The 14,893-nt window shown below is 48.1% G+C and overlaps 1 protein-coding gene across 2 annotated transcripts; it reads right to left on the bottom strand.

The window, feature by feature from the left end:
* Positions 1 to 39: 39 nt before the first annotated feature.
* Positions 40 to 4,751, bottom strand: LOC139829658 (uncharacterized). Of its 2 annotated transcripts, XR_011742803.1 has the most exons (3): positions 4,299 to 4,751; positions 636 to 4,055; positions 40 to 177 (listed from the first exon to the last, which is right to left on the bottom strand). XR_011742803.1 is itself a non-coding variant. In XM_071818778.1 (2 exons), the coding sequence occupies exons 1-2, from the start codon at positions 4,438 to 4,440 to the stop codon at positions 763 to 765; spliced, it is 3,435 nt and encodes a 1,144-aa protein (XP_071674879.1). In that variant the 5' UTR covers positions 4,441 to 4,751; the 3' UTR covers positions 511 to 762. The 2 variants fall into 2 exon arrangements, 1 of the variants encoding a protein (XP_071674879.1); XM_071818778.1 differs by lacking the exon at positions 40 to 177 and having other exon boundaries at positions 511 to 4,055.
* Between the last annotated feature and the right edge of the window lie 10,142 nt (positions 4,752 to 14,893).

Raw genomic sequence — 14,893 nt, forward strand, 5'->3', positions numbered from 1 at the left:
GTACAATCAAGTTCATCCAACTAGTAATAAACTTACCCATAACAAATCCAACCAATCCTGCTCAGTTGAGACACTCAGTGGCCATGTGCCTACGGAAACACTTCATCATTTCATCCAAATGTAATACATGTCTCTTGCACAAGATTTCTTCATTTGGGATGCTAGTCCAGCCATGTGCTGAAATTTGAAGCTAATGTAAGTTGCACATTTTAAAAAAAGCAACTCTTAACATTAGCACAAGGGCAATCTCTCCTTCCTAGAGAGTACATATTGTTCTCCAGTTATGCGGGTAGTAACTATACTGTATTTTACTCTTTACCCATTTTCTACCGGTTGAGCTCTTGTTTCTTCTACATTCAAAAATAATAATATACGCACAGTCTTTCTACTGAAAACTGTACATATAGCACAGCAAAGCTGCAACCTTGCCACCCTACACTATGTTTATGCAGCAAGGAAGAAAAAATGCAAAAATAGCAGCACTGCCCAGTAAATGATGGAACAAAGCAAAGCAAGTAACTATGTTCTTATATGCTGACATCCAGCAACTTAGATTGTAACATTAAAGTGAACAGATGCACCTGATATGTCCTTTCCTTGCCGCAAGTAGAATGTGGGGAGAGAAGACAACTTACCATTGCAAAAACAATCGATGAGCTAAATGGCGATTTGGAGAAGGAATCTCAAAGGTACTGATACATATATATGTCGATTAAATGTATCACTTCCTTTGAAGTGGAAAAGTTCAATTTCTAGAGGATTTCAGTCTTTGGCAGGCATGGATTCATGATCTGCATGCAGTGGCTCGACATCATCCTCAGATGTTATTGCTTTTCGGCAATTTCTTATCATGTTTAACTTCCTCACTGCATTTTTCAACCTCCATTCAGGACTTTGATCCTTATATGAGGGAACAAAGCCCCTATCTTCTATATCATTGAGTAGTTTCTCTCCCTCCAGAATTCTGCCTGATGCATAGATGGCTCCAGCTATTGTGGTGTATGTTGTAAGGTTCGGTTGAAGTTGCTTAGATTTCATCTCTTCATAAAGATCTAATGCATCAGAAACACACTGATTCTTGCACAGACCTGTGATTAGAACATTATAGGTGACAACATCAATCTTCAATCCATACAACTCCATTGACCTTTTGAGGTCCAAAGCATCAACAATCTTGCCTTCTTTACACAGACCATGCATTAGGGTAGTGAAAGTAGCAATGGTTGGCACCAATCCTGCACGTATTATGCTACAGAAAACTATGATACCCTCTTCAACCTTTCCACATTTACTAAGACCTCTAACAATTGAGCTTTCAGCAACTTCAGCTGGCACAACACCAAGAGCTGCCATTTCCTCTTTAAGCCTGAATGCTCCATTGATGTCCCCAATCCTGCATTTTGCATTGATTAAGGCAATATAGTGTGTATGCTTTGGTTCAAGCCCACTTTCAACCATGTCACGTAAAACATCACAACTCTGCTGCAACCAGTTTTTCCTGATTAATCCATTTATCATGGCACTGTATGCTCTGCTGCTAGGTGACATATATAACCGCTTCATACAGTTGAAAAGCTGTAAAGCATTAGGCATCCTAGATTTTTCACTACATGCAGCTATGAGTAAGTCAAAATCTAACTTATCAGGATAAATGCCTTCTAAGACCATCTTTTCCAAGAACTTGACTGCAATTTCAATCATTCCCTGTTTGGTAAGTCCAAGCATAAGCAAACGATATGTCACATTGTTTGGCCTAATCCCTTTCCTTACCATATCTTTGTAGAGATAAATAGATCTTGATAAATGTCCCTTCTTGATGTGCCCATGCATAAGAATATTATAACTAGCCGGGTTTGGAGAAACCTCATTACGATGCATATCAAAAATCATCATATCTACTTTATGTATCATTCCTGCCTTTAGGTACCCATTTATCATTGAGTTGTAGGCAATACAATCAGCATACATGCCTTCCTTGCATATGATCTCCTGGAACAGGTAAGAAGCAACCTTAAGTTGGCCTTCCTTGATCAAACCATTCAACAAACATGTATATGTAACAATATCTGGGACAAACCCTTTCTGCAACATCATCTGCAACAAGATGACCGCGGGTACAATTTTACCTTTTCTGCAAAAACCACTAAGAAGAATCGTGTAGGTATGGATGTCAGGTAGAAAGTTACTTGTAACCATTTTCTCACATAAATCCAGAGCTTCATCTAGTGTCCCATCTTTGCAGATCCCTAGAAGTAATGCATTAAAGGTTTTCTGATCAATGGCAGAAGGTATGTCAACAAGGCAGGCCATGAACTCCTTTGCTTGTACCAAGTGGCCTCCCTTGCATAATCCTCTAAGCAAATTCCTATATGTGTAAACATTTGGAGAACATCCATATCTACCCATATTATCATACACTGAGAATGCCTCATGCATGTTACCTTTGGTGCAGTAGTAGTCTATTATACAGTTGAAAGCGGCGACATCAAATGATATCTGCATCCTAGACATGTATTGTTTGAATTTCTCAGCCTGTGCAATCATTCCTTTTCCATACAACGAGCATAATAACGTATTATGGATGAATGAATTGGCAGTTAGGCCCCTTCGATAGATGTCCACAAAATACTTCAGTGCTTCTCTGACATATCCAGCCTTACAACAATAGCAAACTAGAGTTGTATAAAGCACCTCATTAGGCAAAACTCCAGTTTTTTGCATCCTTGGCAAAATCTCTTTTGTTTCATCCAGCTTACCCATCTTGCACATACCATTAATCAATGCTGAGTAAGTAATAACATCTGGATCAATCCCATCAACAAGCATGCACTTCAATATTTGTTTGGCCTTAGAAACCACTCCTAGCTGACAGAAACCATCAATCAGAATAGTATACATAGTCCTATTGATTGTTGTACCTCTTGCTTTCAGAACTTCAATAAGATTCATTGCATGTCCCAGCATGGAAGCTTTGCAATAACCATTCAGCATGGCACTGTAAGTTAATTCACTTGGTTTTACACCAGCAACTTGCATTTCACATAGAACTCTTAAAGCTTCATCAGTGGTCCCATTTCGGCAATACCCATCAATCAAGGTAGTGTAAGTAGCTAGACTTGGTTTCAGGCTCTGTTTCAGCATTTCGTTGAAGATATAGATAGCAAGTTTCATCTTACCTTCATCAAAGAAACCTTTGATCAAAGTATTATATGTACATTCATCAGGTGATAAGTTATCTTCCCTCATTCTTTTGAGCAAAAGGTAGGCACGTGCACTCCTCTTCATTCTACATAACTTATCTATCATGATGTTGTAAGTATATACATCTGGCTCTACACAATTCTTCTCCATATCTTCGAAGACACACATGGCAGCCTTGAACCTTCCCTTCTTAACATACCAGTAAAGTATTGTATTATAAGTAACCACATTTGCTAAGGAGCAACTCTTGATATTTTGTAGCATAAGATTAGCACTTTTAAGGTTACCCTCAAGGCACAGAGAATTCAGCACAATATTGCAAGTAATGACATCCAAAGGGAACTTCCTGGCCAGACTTTCTTTTAAGAAGAGCCAAACATGTTTTGATTCCCCAACTTCCACAAGAGCATTAAGGATAGCATTGCAAGAACGAGCTGAAGCCTTAAATCCGCATGCATCCATCAATAAAATCACCTTACTTGCATCAACAACTTTCTTTTCCTTCAGATATGCGTTGATAAGAAGGTCAAAAACCATGGGACTGGAATCACAACGCGAGATGGTTCGCAAAAGAGCGCTCAATATAGCACTGCAAGAGAAGCCTCCTACAGCAAGATGCTTCAACACTGATATTGCTTGTGGATGCATTTGAGCTTGGATGAGGATATGAGCAGTCATGCAGTAAATATGGGTAATTCGCTCTAAGCCTGATTGTTGCACAATAGAACCCAGTATCTTCAAGGCTAGTTTTCCATGAACCCTGTCAAGCTTCCCAAATTTGTACGCCATGTGATTCAAGGTCTCCCAGTGATGCATAGTTAGGACACTGATAATGCTACTCTCAACTCCGTGAGCTGAAAGAGATAGCCAAAATCAATAGAGCGGAATCGATGCAACATCGAAAGGGCCAAAACTACAGAGGTGTCAAATACCACTAGACTACTAGTATTGCACATGAGAAGCAACCAACAACAGTCAAACAGGTTAAAAATGCACCTAACAGGCATTTCCACAAGCATGTTCAGTGCGCTCCACTAATCAGGTTCACTCTTATTGGTTCGCACCGCAGTTAATTGGATTGCTTGAGAAGGTTTTACCTGTGGTGGTGGCGCCAATCCTGGTGTGCGCAGTCTGCCTGGAGCGGGAGGGGAGCCGGGAGGAGTAGAGCGCGTGGGTGGCCGCCATCTTGGAGTCGAGGATCCTGCGGCGGTAGGACGAGGACGCCAGAGACGACGACATGGTTAAGTGCTCGGTAGGCGCGCGGGGCGGCGCGCAACGCTGAGGAGGAGCAGCTAGCTAGGCGGCGTAGCCGGTGTGGGAGGAGCAAGAAAAGCTGGGCTGGTTCGTCCTTGAACCTGAGCCTAGGCGGCGCAATTGGGGGGATGGCGGAGTCGGAGAGGGAGATGGACGGCCGTGGGGCAGGCAGAGGGAATGATTGTGGTGTGCGGACGGCCGTGACCAGCGGCGAGGCTGTACGAGAGAGATCAAGAGGCGGCGGTGGTGTGTCGGGAGGTTAGGGACGAGCAGGACATCAACTCATGTGAGTTTTTTTGTTTTTGTTTTTTTACAACGTAGACGCGCATGTACACTCACCTTTAGGGCATCTCCAACCGGGCGACCCATCCCGCGCCCGCGCGTCCAGATGGGTCTAGCCGGACAAAAACCCGGCCCAGCGCGCGGATCCATCCCTAAAACGGATGCCCGCGGCGTCCGGATCGACGCAAACCCGGCCCAAATCTTGGCCGGGTTTGCGTGGTCGCGGACGCGAAAGGCTGGTCGCTCGCGTCCGCCCCTTGTCCGCCCCTGGCCCGCGTGTCATAGGCATAAATAATATTTGTCATTAAAAAGAACTCATTACATTTTTTTAGGTACTACTTCTATCCTAAATACGTACGGGGCCGGCGGCCTCGCCGGCGACTCCCTCGCCGGCCCGCCGTCGGGGCCGTGGATTTCACTCGACGCGGGCGGCCTGTACGCGTGAGGATTCCACTCCAGCTTACTACGGGCTGGGTGGCGCGTCGGCGAAGGCGCGGGCGTCGGCGTCGGCGCGGGCGGCGGCGCGGGCCTGGGCAGCTTGGAAGGAGGCCGTCATCCTCCTCCTTTCCGTCCGCGCACCTCGGCGCGCGCCGCGCTCCGCCTCTGCGGCGGAATCATCCGCTTCCCGCATAGCTCCACCTCTGCAGCGGCGCGTTCCACGGCGGCGCGCGCCTCAACGCGGACGAGGGCGGGGGCACGGGCCTCGTGGATCTCTGCCGCCGGCGCATGCGCTCTTGCCGGCGCGCTCCGCCGACTCAGCATCCTCCCGGCGCGCCGCTCGGGGACGGCATCTGGATGAGGTGACGGGCTGCTCGCATAGCGAGCAGCTCGTTCTTCGGCCGAGGAGGTCGCCTAGCGGCGGCGGCGGCCCGCCGTATGCCCTCGTGCTCCTTCGTCACGCGCGTGAGGTCGAGGAGTCGCTCCTCGATGGCGGCGTTGATGTTCGCCGCCGCGAGGTCCTCCTCGTTGACGGGCTCCTCCGCGGCGGCCGCCCCCTCCTCCGCGGCCTCGTACCGGCCCGTCCGCGGTCTCGTGCCGACCCTCCGCGGCCGCCTCCACCATCTCCGCGTCGCCGGCCTTCTTTGCCGCCGCCTCGGCAGCGACGCGGAGCGCCTCGTCGTCGGCGACCCACCGGGAGTCCGCGCGCTCCTCCTCCACCGTCCGCGGGAACCTGGCCCGGGCGGCGAGGGAGAGCTTGGCCCACGTGGACTGCAGGGTGCGCGGCATGGCGACGGAGAAGGTGGAGTGGCCGCCGGAGAAGGTGGAGTGGGAGAGGAAGGTGAGATGCGGTCTGTGAGACCGCCGCCGTCTTTTATAGCCGGCGGTCTGGCGGGAAACTTGGGCGCGAGCGCGCGCCAATGGTGTTTTCGCGCGCGCGGGAACCTTGCCGCGCGCGGGATCTTTCCCGCACGTTCCACCGCCCACCATGGCTGTCCCGTCGAGGCCTGCCATGGCGCAGCGCCGCGCAAGGAAGACGAACCACGTGGCGTCTCTTTGGGTCGCCGTGTTGGGCGCAGCGCGCGACCCAAACGGACACGCGGACGCGGGGCGCTGTCCGCGTGTCCTGGCGGCGACCCAAACGGCCCAAAACGGACGGCCCAGCGCGTCCGTTTGGGTCGCCCGGTTAGAGATGCCCTTAGGAACACTCACCCTTACAAAGGTATACACGCACACTATACCTCTACAAGTACCTTCGAGTTCGAAAGACTGAACCGATAGATCGAATCTTGAAATTAACGAGGTTACCACAGTCGTCTTATTGTCAATAGGAACATCGCCTCCCACTGAATAAACTCACAGGAGAATTAGGGCATCTCCAGCGGCGCGACGCAAACGGACGTTGAGCGACCGTTTGCGACCGTCGTGACCGAAAATGCGTCTGGCCCCTCCTACAGCGGCGATAAATAGTGACCGGGCCGTCCACGGCGACGCAAACCTGGCCCAAATATGCGACAGGTTTGCGTCTCCACGGACGTTGCGCGGATGCGCCGAGCGTCCTCCTTTTCCTAACCAGTCCCGCAAGTCAGGGACAACGAAATCGACCGCTTCGATTTGCTTCTTTTCTTCTTTTTTGCTGCCCTAGTGCGACACCACCACCCCAACCCCAGCCGCCGCCGTCCCGCCGCAGCGCCGCAATACTCGCCGTCCGGCTCAGTTGTCGCCGCGCGGGAGAGCAAGATCGTACTCGGGATTGGCTCTGGCGCGAACCTGTAGGCTGTTTTGGGGCCAAACACTGCCGGTTGCGCCGCCCTTCCGCGCCGCCCACGACCTGTTCGGTCAAATGCGTCGGTAGGTTTCTTCTCATGTTTTCACGCTATTGTGCGCGGCCATTGATCCACAATTCGTACCCACGCAGATGGACATGTGGAAGATGTTGCAGAAGTTCCACGCCGAGGTCGTTGACTCCTCTTCCGACGAGGAGTCCGATCAGTCGACGCAGACATTGGCAACTACTGCGGCCTCTATGATCCATGAGTTCACTTCAAATGAGGGGCCGGTGCACCGGGGCTCTGTCAAGGGCCGCTCAAAAAACCAGCCGCGCAACAGAGTGCAAGGGCAGCTCCGGCTCCACAAGGACTACTTCCACCTCACCGATCCGGTGTTCAAGGAAAAAATGTTCCGGCGCCGGTACAGGATGTCAAGGGAGCTGTTCTTGGTCATTCTCCGGAGCGTCAGAAACTACGACCCGTACTTCCAATGCAGGCCTGATGCAATAGGTGCGCCAGGCTTCACCTCCTGCCAAAAATGCTCCGCCGCTATTCGCATGCTATCATATGGAATGGCTGCTGATATATTCGATGAGTATCTTCGAATGGGTAAGAGCACCTTCCTTGAGTCCATGTACCGGTTTTGCCGAGCCGTGATTGTCGTGTTCGGACAACATTACTGTAACGAGCCAACTGTTGAGGATACAAGGCGGCTGTTGTCTATCAACGAGTCTAGAGGGTTCCCAGGAATGATTGGCAGCATAGATTACATGCACTGGGAGTGGAAGAACTGTCCATTTGGATGGCAGGGTCTGTACAACGGGCATGCGGAAGGACGTATTGTCATTCTTGAAGGTGTCATATCTAAAGATTTATGGATTTGGCATTCATTCTTTGGCATGGCCGGTTCCAACATGACATCAATGTGTTGCACCGATCACCGGTTTTCAACCGGCTCATGCAAGGCAAAGCTCCCCGGGTGAGCTATGAGATCAATGGAAATGAATATGACAAGCCATATTATCTTGCTGATGGCATCTACCCTGACTGGGCCACATTGGTGAAGACTGTATGTAATCCAAACTCCGAGAAGACGAGGAGGTTTGCCAAGATGCAAGAGGCTTGCAGGAAAGATGTGGATCGTGGATTTGGTGTGCTCCAAGCTCGGTGGGCAATTGTCCGTCACCCGGCAAGAACATGGTCGCTGAAGACCATGCATGAGGTGATGGCATGCTGCATGATCATGCACAACATGATCGTTGAGAACGAGCGTCCTGATGGCCGCAATGAGAACCACTGGGGCTTTCAAGGTGAGCTAGTTGCGCCACTCCCTGGGGCTTTATCTTGGGAGAACTATCTGCATATGAATGTAGAAATTACTGACGAGAACGTGTGCAAACGGCTGCAGGCGGATCTGATTGACCATCTGTGGGCATTGACTGGCCATGAAGACCATGCGTAGAGGAATACCATCTTATTTTCATGTAGACTTTTTAAAATTTGGATGTAATAAGGACTATGACTTAATTGAATCTCTTTATTTTGTTGTTTTCAAACTTCATATTTCATGCCGACGCGGAAATGCGGCGGACCGCTGGAGGCACCCCCAGGCGCAAACGGACGTGCGGAGAAAAACAGTCTTTCTCGCGTCCACCGCACGCAAACGGACGCTCGCGGACACCGATTTGCGTCGCGCCTAGCCTAATGTTTTTTCCCTTTGGTTAATGGGTAGAGTCCGCAAGCTTAAATTCTTTCCAGCCTCCTGCTTCTCTACATGACTAAAATTTAACTGTTGTAGAAAAAAAAATCATCCGCTTTTACTTCATTGGTTCACTCAAAATAAGAAAATAATAAGACTAGCTGATACGAAGCTTGCTAAGGACTTCACCAGAGACCTCGCCGAAGACTTTGTAGCAAAAACTTTATAGTGCGCGAGAGATCAAGAGGCAGCGGTGGTGTGTCTGGAGGTTAGGAACTAACACGACGTCAACTCGCGGGAGAAGTAGCCTATGGTTTTTCCCTTTTGTTAATGGGTAGAGTTTTTTTTTTTGGGAAACATAGTATAATTACAGACACTCACATATACGCGCACATACTCACCCTTATGAAAGCACGCACATCCTACCCCTATGAACACCTCTAAGAGAGTGCGTTGAAGAAATTGATCCGGTGGGTCTCAAGATTGACAAAGTCACCACAAACGTCTCGCTATTGATGGGAACGTGGAAAATTCCGCCTTTATGAGATATCAAAGTGTTAAATCTAGGATTTAAACTCTGATGGTGGGCTAGAAGTGCACCTCCTAACCATTCAACCACATGTTGGTTTTTTTATTAACGGGTAGGGCTGATAATCCTTCGCAGGATTAAATTCTGCTTAAATTCTTTCCAGCCTCTTTCTTCCCTAGGTGACACGGTCCATTTTGTTCCAAAATTAACTGCCGCAGAAAAAATCTTCCGCTTTTGCTTCATTGATTCACCTAAAATAAATAAATATATATATAATAAGACCAGCTGATACGAAACTTGCTAGAGACCTCATGAGAGACCTCGTCAGAGACTTTTTAGCAAAAACTTTTCACTACTGCAGCTGAACCGACCTCACCAGAGACCTTGTAAAATTTTTTTTTTACGAAAATAGCAAACATTTACAGCAAACCATTTATATTATTGTAGCATCCTTATAACATCGTCAACTACTTTGTAACACAAATGACCTTTGCAGCTAAAGTAGAACGCCTTTGCAGCTCGACGAAACACATTTCTTTGGTGTCCAAATGTAATTTTGTGGGCGATATATTCAATATATTTCTTTGTTTTATTGTTCTATCTAATGATATTCCTGGTGAGAATCCATTATTTTCTGTATACGCCCCAATTTCGCTTCTTATGGAGTATTTATCATAAAATGAGAACAACACATTATAGTCTCGGACGCAACAACACTAAGCAAGATCATCATCGTACTTACATGGCAAAACTCGCCATAGTTTAAAGAAACTGGCTGGTATTAGGCGAGCATGGTCAAATAAGTCAGCCAAATACTGATTTAATAATTCTAAGTATTCACGCCCTCAGTATTTGGCTGGTATTACGCGAGGATGGTCAAGTCACGCCAGGACGCACGATCGAGTTTATCAAGCATTCGACGCTCCTCTTCCTTTTCCTCTTTGCCCGGTGTCGATTTGGGAAGCCGGGGCGGCGGCCCTGGAAGGTGGGAGTCATGATGGTTGGCGGGCGAGCCAATGACTCTGGTGATGGCCAGTGACCACGGCCGTGGGGGCGGCGTGGTGGTCGGCGAGTTGAGTGCTGTGGGGTGTAGATGACGGTGATTTTGCCAAAGGGAAACCTTTGCCCCTCGGGCCACGGCGGCGGCGTCCGCGGACGGCGTTCCCTTGTTGAAGGCGCCGTGAGGCCAATCTCCGTCACTCTACTTCGTCCGGGTGAAAACCCAAGATCCTCGGATCGGGCGGTGACGGCACTCCGGTGTCGTACTCTTCTTGAAGACACCGTCTTGGAGCCCACAGCGCGAGGCTCACCGTTGATTGTGACGGAGGTGATTCTTCGGCGATCTTCGGCAAGGCTTGCTCCGTGCCCTTCCCTTGTCGAGCTTCTTTGGCGCTGCTGTTCGGTTTGTGAGCAACGTGGGTCGGTCCCCGGTGGTGGTCGGCTTCCGGTGGCGTTTCTGCGACGGTAGAGTGCTGTTGAGGCGCGCGTGAAAAATGGCTCACTCTCGAGTGAGCTCCGGCCCGACACTGTAGACTCCAGTTCTACCCCGAGTCCTCGTAGGCGCTTTGGCTGAGCTTGTTGGTCCAATTCTGGCTGTAGTTTCTTCGGTAGTGCGTGTGGGTGTGTGGTGTCGTTTTGTAAGCTGGGTTCAGCACTTTGTATCGTTCTCGCCGTTGGTGGCTTTGTTAATTCAAAGTCGGGCACTTGAGTGCCTTTTATCTAAAAAAGTTTATCAAGCATCAGAGTTATTAAATCTTATAGGCTGCTATACACACTACCCGTCACCGGCGAGCTCAACCCTAAACGTGGGCACGTGCTCAGGCTTCCGGCAAGCATCGTAGCTTACTTTGATCAAAATTTAATTAAAATTTTGATCGGGTTTACAGTGTGTCCAGATTTGATGAAAATCTTAGGTCCGTCGCTGCTACCAATCTACTAGAATATGAAACTGTAGTTCTAGAAAAGATTATGAAATTGTATAGGTGCGGCAAACTCCACGACTGTAAGCCGTCGGACACTTGGAAAATCAGAAGACTACCTCATGTGATTATTTGGTGTTTCCACTTTGCAAAGTTTATTCCACGCGGTAGTTTTTTTTTAAAATGACACGGTAGAATTTCTGGCATGTAATATTGCTGCAGTTGGATTTCTGGAGGGGTAGAGGACACAACTCTCTGGTGCTGGATGAAGTTAGGCTGGTACTACACGTGTGCGTGGCCAAATACTAAGTGTGTGCGAGCGATCCTGGGATCTGCAACGAGATGTTCTAGACGATAGTGTCGAATGACCAATTCTTGCAGACATCCGAACATGAAAAAGACTCTTCGTCTAGTTCCCGATGTCATTCAAGCCCACGAACCCGAACTCCTGATATTTTAGCTTCCCATCCGAAGAACATGTTCAGAGCAATGATAGTGAATTTTTTACCTTTTCCTTTGTCTTTGCGAAATTTACTGTTAGCTGAGAACTTTTCATTCGTTGTATGCTAGTAACTTTTATATCCTGGCAGTAGGTGCACATGTACATGTTTTATTGGACGAAGCCTATTTATTATTTTTCCCGTGACCATTAGCAGGGAGCATGCGGTTTCATTCATATGGTCAATTTAATCCTCTTGTGTATTCCTGGCTCTAGTGTTTTTGAAGCATCCAAGTTAAAGTCACTCGGTTTGGTACCATCTTATAAATCTTAACTTTTCAATGCAACAGTAGAAAAACAATCTGAATTCATTCCACCTAAAAACCAGATCTGGCCTTACCAACAAGATCCTTAGTGTGGCAAGCAAGTATGTGAACATAGATCATCCTATTTCAAGACAACAATTTGTGGTACATCAAGAAGAACAAGAAAAATAAACCATCCGAACAAGAAGTTACCACAAACTAAAAAAATCACCGTGCATGCGCTAAACAAGCAACCAAAACTCGTCGCAATACCACACATGTCTAAGCACATTGAAGCCTATGACCTTGGATTCGAGCCTTACATCCATTGTTGTCCTTGCCGAGTAGCTTGAACCCGGGAAAAAATGTGTTCGAATCGATGTCGTTGAAGGCCTCGATTTCCTGCTCTTCTGTCGTTCTCGCGGTGGTTTTCGATTTGCCGGCTACAGTACAACCACCGGTGGCGAGAAGGGTGAGGAGAGGGCGGGTGAGAAAGGCGGAGAGTGAGAGGGGGAGAGGGTGGTGAGGGGATTTATGGCGCGCTTTTTCGATTCGTCGTGGCCTCTCTCGCTCTTTTCGACGCGTGCATGTTTTTTCCCACATTGCGCTCTGCATGCGGAAGAATGGTGGAATCGAGTGTGCCTCGCAGGCTTACTTTTGGGTACATCTGGTCTGCTTAAATAAACATGCTATGCATGAATTTTTTCGAGTTATCTACCAAAAGCACGAATTTCGGTACAGCTCAAGCGAGAAAGGACTTCGCAAGCAACCAACCATGCTCCTAATCTTCAAGCAGGCCACGAAAGCAGAGAAGGCTGATGCACACGGTGCAAGTGACAAGAACAGGGGCAGCACTAATGATGTACATATACTTATGTGTACGTACTGTGTTTCTACTGGGAAGCACTCTGTCAGCCACCTCCGTAGGGGTCCAGTGCACCGCTGGTCTCGGACAACACAGCATCCGCTTCAATGCGTGGATTCACTCGTGCTCGGAAGCGACGAGCAGCGCCATAGTCATGGTGGGAGTACACAACTCGCGGACCGACCCAACATGCTGCTGGACTGATCAGCTCATCGCGACACTGGGAGAGGGAACAGTTCACCATCCAATACGCGAAAGGTTTATCCATGAATTCCCAATGCCTCCCAAGCCCATGACCCAGCCTGGCTACTAACATTTCCATCTCACGTTCAATGGTCAGGTTCAAAACATGGGAGTGAATTTCTTCTCACTTCATTCCTCCATTGTCCTGAAGGAATCGGTGTATGATGCATTTTTATACCAGCAGCGGATGCTCACCAAGTTTTATTGGATGAACACTACTTATTAATTGTCTCGTGGCAGTTGGCAGGGAGCAAGTGGTTCCACTGAAGGTTACTTTAATTATCTAGTAGTGAAATTCTGGTGCTAGAGTTTATGAAGTTTAGATGTCAATTCCACTGCTCAAGTTTATAAACCATTTTTTCCAACCATGCACGAAAGTTGCATGTAATATATTACTGCACAAAAGAGAGGCCATGTCAGCCAAAGTACAAGAGGCGGACTACAACGAAGAGAGGGGAAGAGAGTCGAACGACAAAAAAAAAAAAAAAAAAAAACATAAGGGAACCTTCCCTGACGACCGCTACCTGAAACCAGGAACAAATAAGCCAAGAACCTACAAATATGCAGATAATAATAGGAAACAACCCCGATTAGCGAATGCCCATTGCTGAGCCTCCAATTTGATCTTGTCGATGCTATGCTGAATGGGTTTATAATTATTTTTAAACACTCTTCCATTCCATTCCTCTCCTCCCATCCCTTGTCTGATGACTAAAATGCAGTCCAAGTGATGACGTGATGGAGTCGCAGCAGGGACATGGCCTACTTAGATGACATCCGTGCTAGTTTACAAATAACACAAAGGAAAAACAAAGCGTAACTGATATATGACAAGATTAAAAACTAACTCTATACACATGTCACTTTGCCGTAAACACCTCTTTACCAATCAATTAGCGATTCTATAATCCTCCCGCGTAATAATAACCAATCAGGCTGGTGCCAGTGCATCACCTGTTATAGCCTTGCCACGTCAGTTTTTACCCTCACTCTCACCCTACTCTCACCCCACTCTCACCCCACGGTGCCAGTGCACGGGCTATAGTGCCAGCTCTCACTTCTCTCTCCTCCATATCACCATTTCTTTTTCAGATTAAGACATTCAAAATAATACCAGAAAATTACCCCTCCCTCTCGCCCCGACCCGCCAGCGCCACCGCCTCGCTCTCGCCCCCCTCTAGCCCCCCTCTCGGCGCCAGCGCGGGCGGCATCCGGGCGGTAGCGGGCGCTACCGCCGGGCGGTGGATCCACCGCCTCACGCTGCCGTCTCGCCTCCCTACTGCCTCCCTATCGCCTCCCGGCGGGCGGTACCGCCCGCGCTGCCGCCCGCATTGGCACCAGCCTCAGCAAGTTTACGCTGGAGTGGAGCCCATGAGCACCAGATCACCATTGCCATATCACGGGAAGTAGAAGTTCCAAAGTGTGCTTTATAGACCGACTTTGAAGGTAAAGCTCCTTTAGGATCCCAAGGCCAAGTTCAAGAGTCCTCCACGTCCGGGAATAAAACCAATACAGCTAATGCAGGCAATATCATTTATGTAGAATGGTATCTTGTTCTACTACAATAAGTTCTACCACGACAAGATTTGTCCAATGAGGGAGGGGCAATGATGGAGGCTGTGTCTTCGGCTCGCTCTAGAGCTTGTAGTTGTCTTCAGTTGGTCCAACAAACTATTTATAATTTTTATTTTTTTTATAATTTCTTGTAGTACCATTGAAGATTATAAATAGATTCAGATTTGGATGTATCTACTAGACATATTTTATGCATAGATACGTCTGAATCTGCGACAAGAATTATGCATGTAACGAAGGGAATAGATGATTGCCCGACTGCTGGCTCATGCATTATCCCGATCGGTGGCGCATGCATGTTATCATGATTCCTTCGTTTCATGGTGTGCGCAACCATCCTAGAGAGGGAGGGGACCAGCGGACAAGTATAGAGCA

The sequence above is a fragment of the Lolium perenne genome, chromosome 4 (assembly GCF_019359855.2).
Source record: "Lolium perenne isolate Kyuss_39 chromosome 4, Kyuss_2.0, whole genome shotgun sequence".
Taxonomy (NCBI): domain Eukaryota; kingdom Viridiplantae; phylum Streptophyta; class Magnoliopsida; order Poales; family Poaceae; genus Lolium; species Lolium perenne.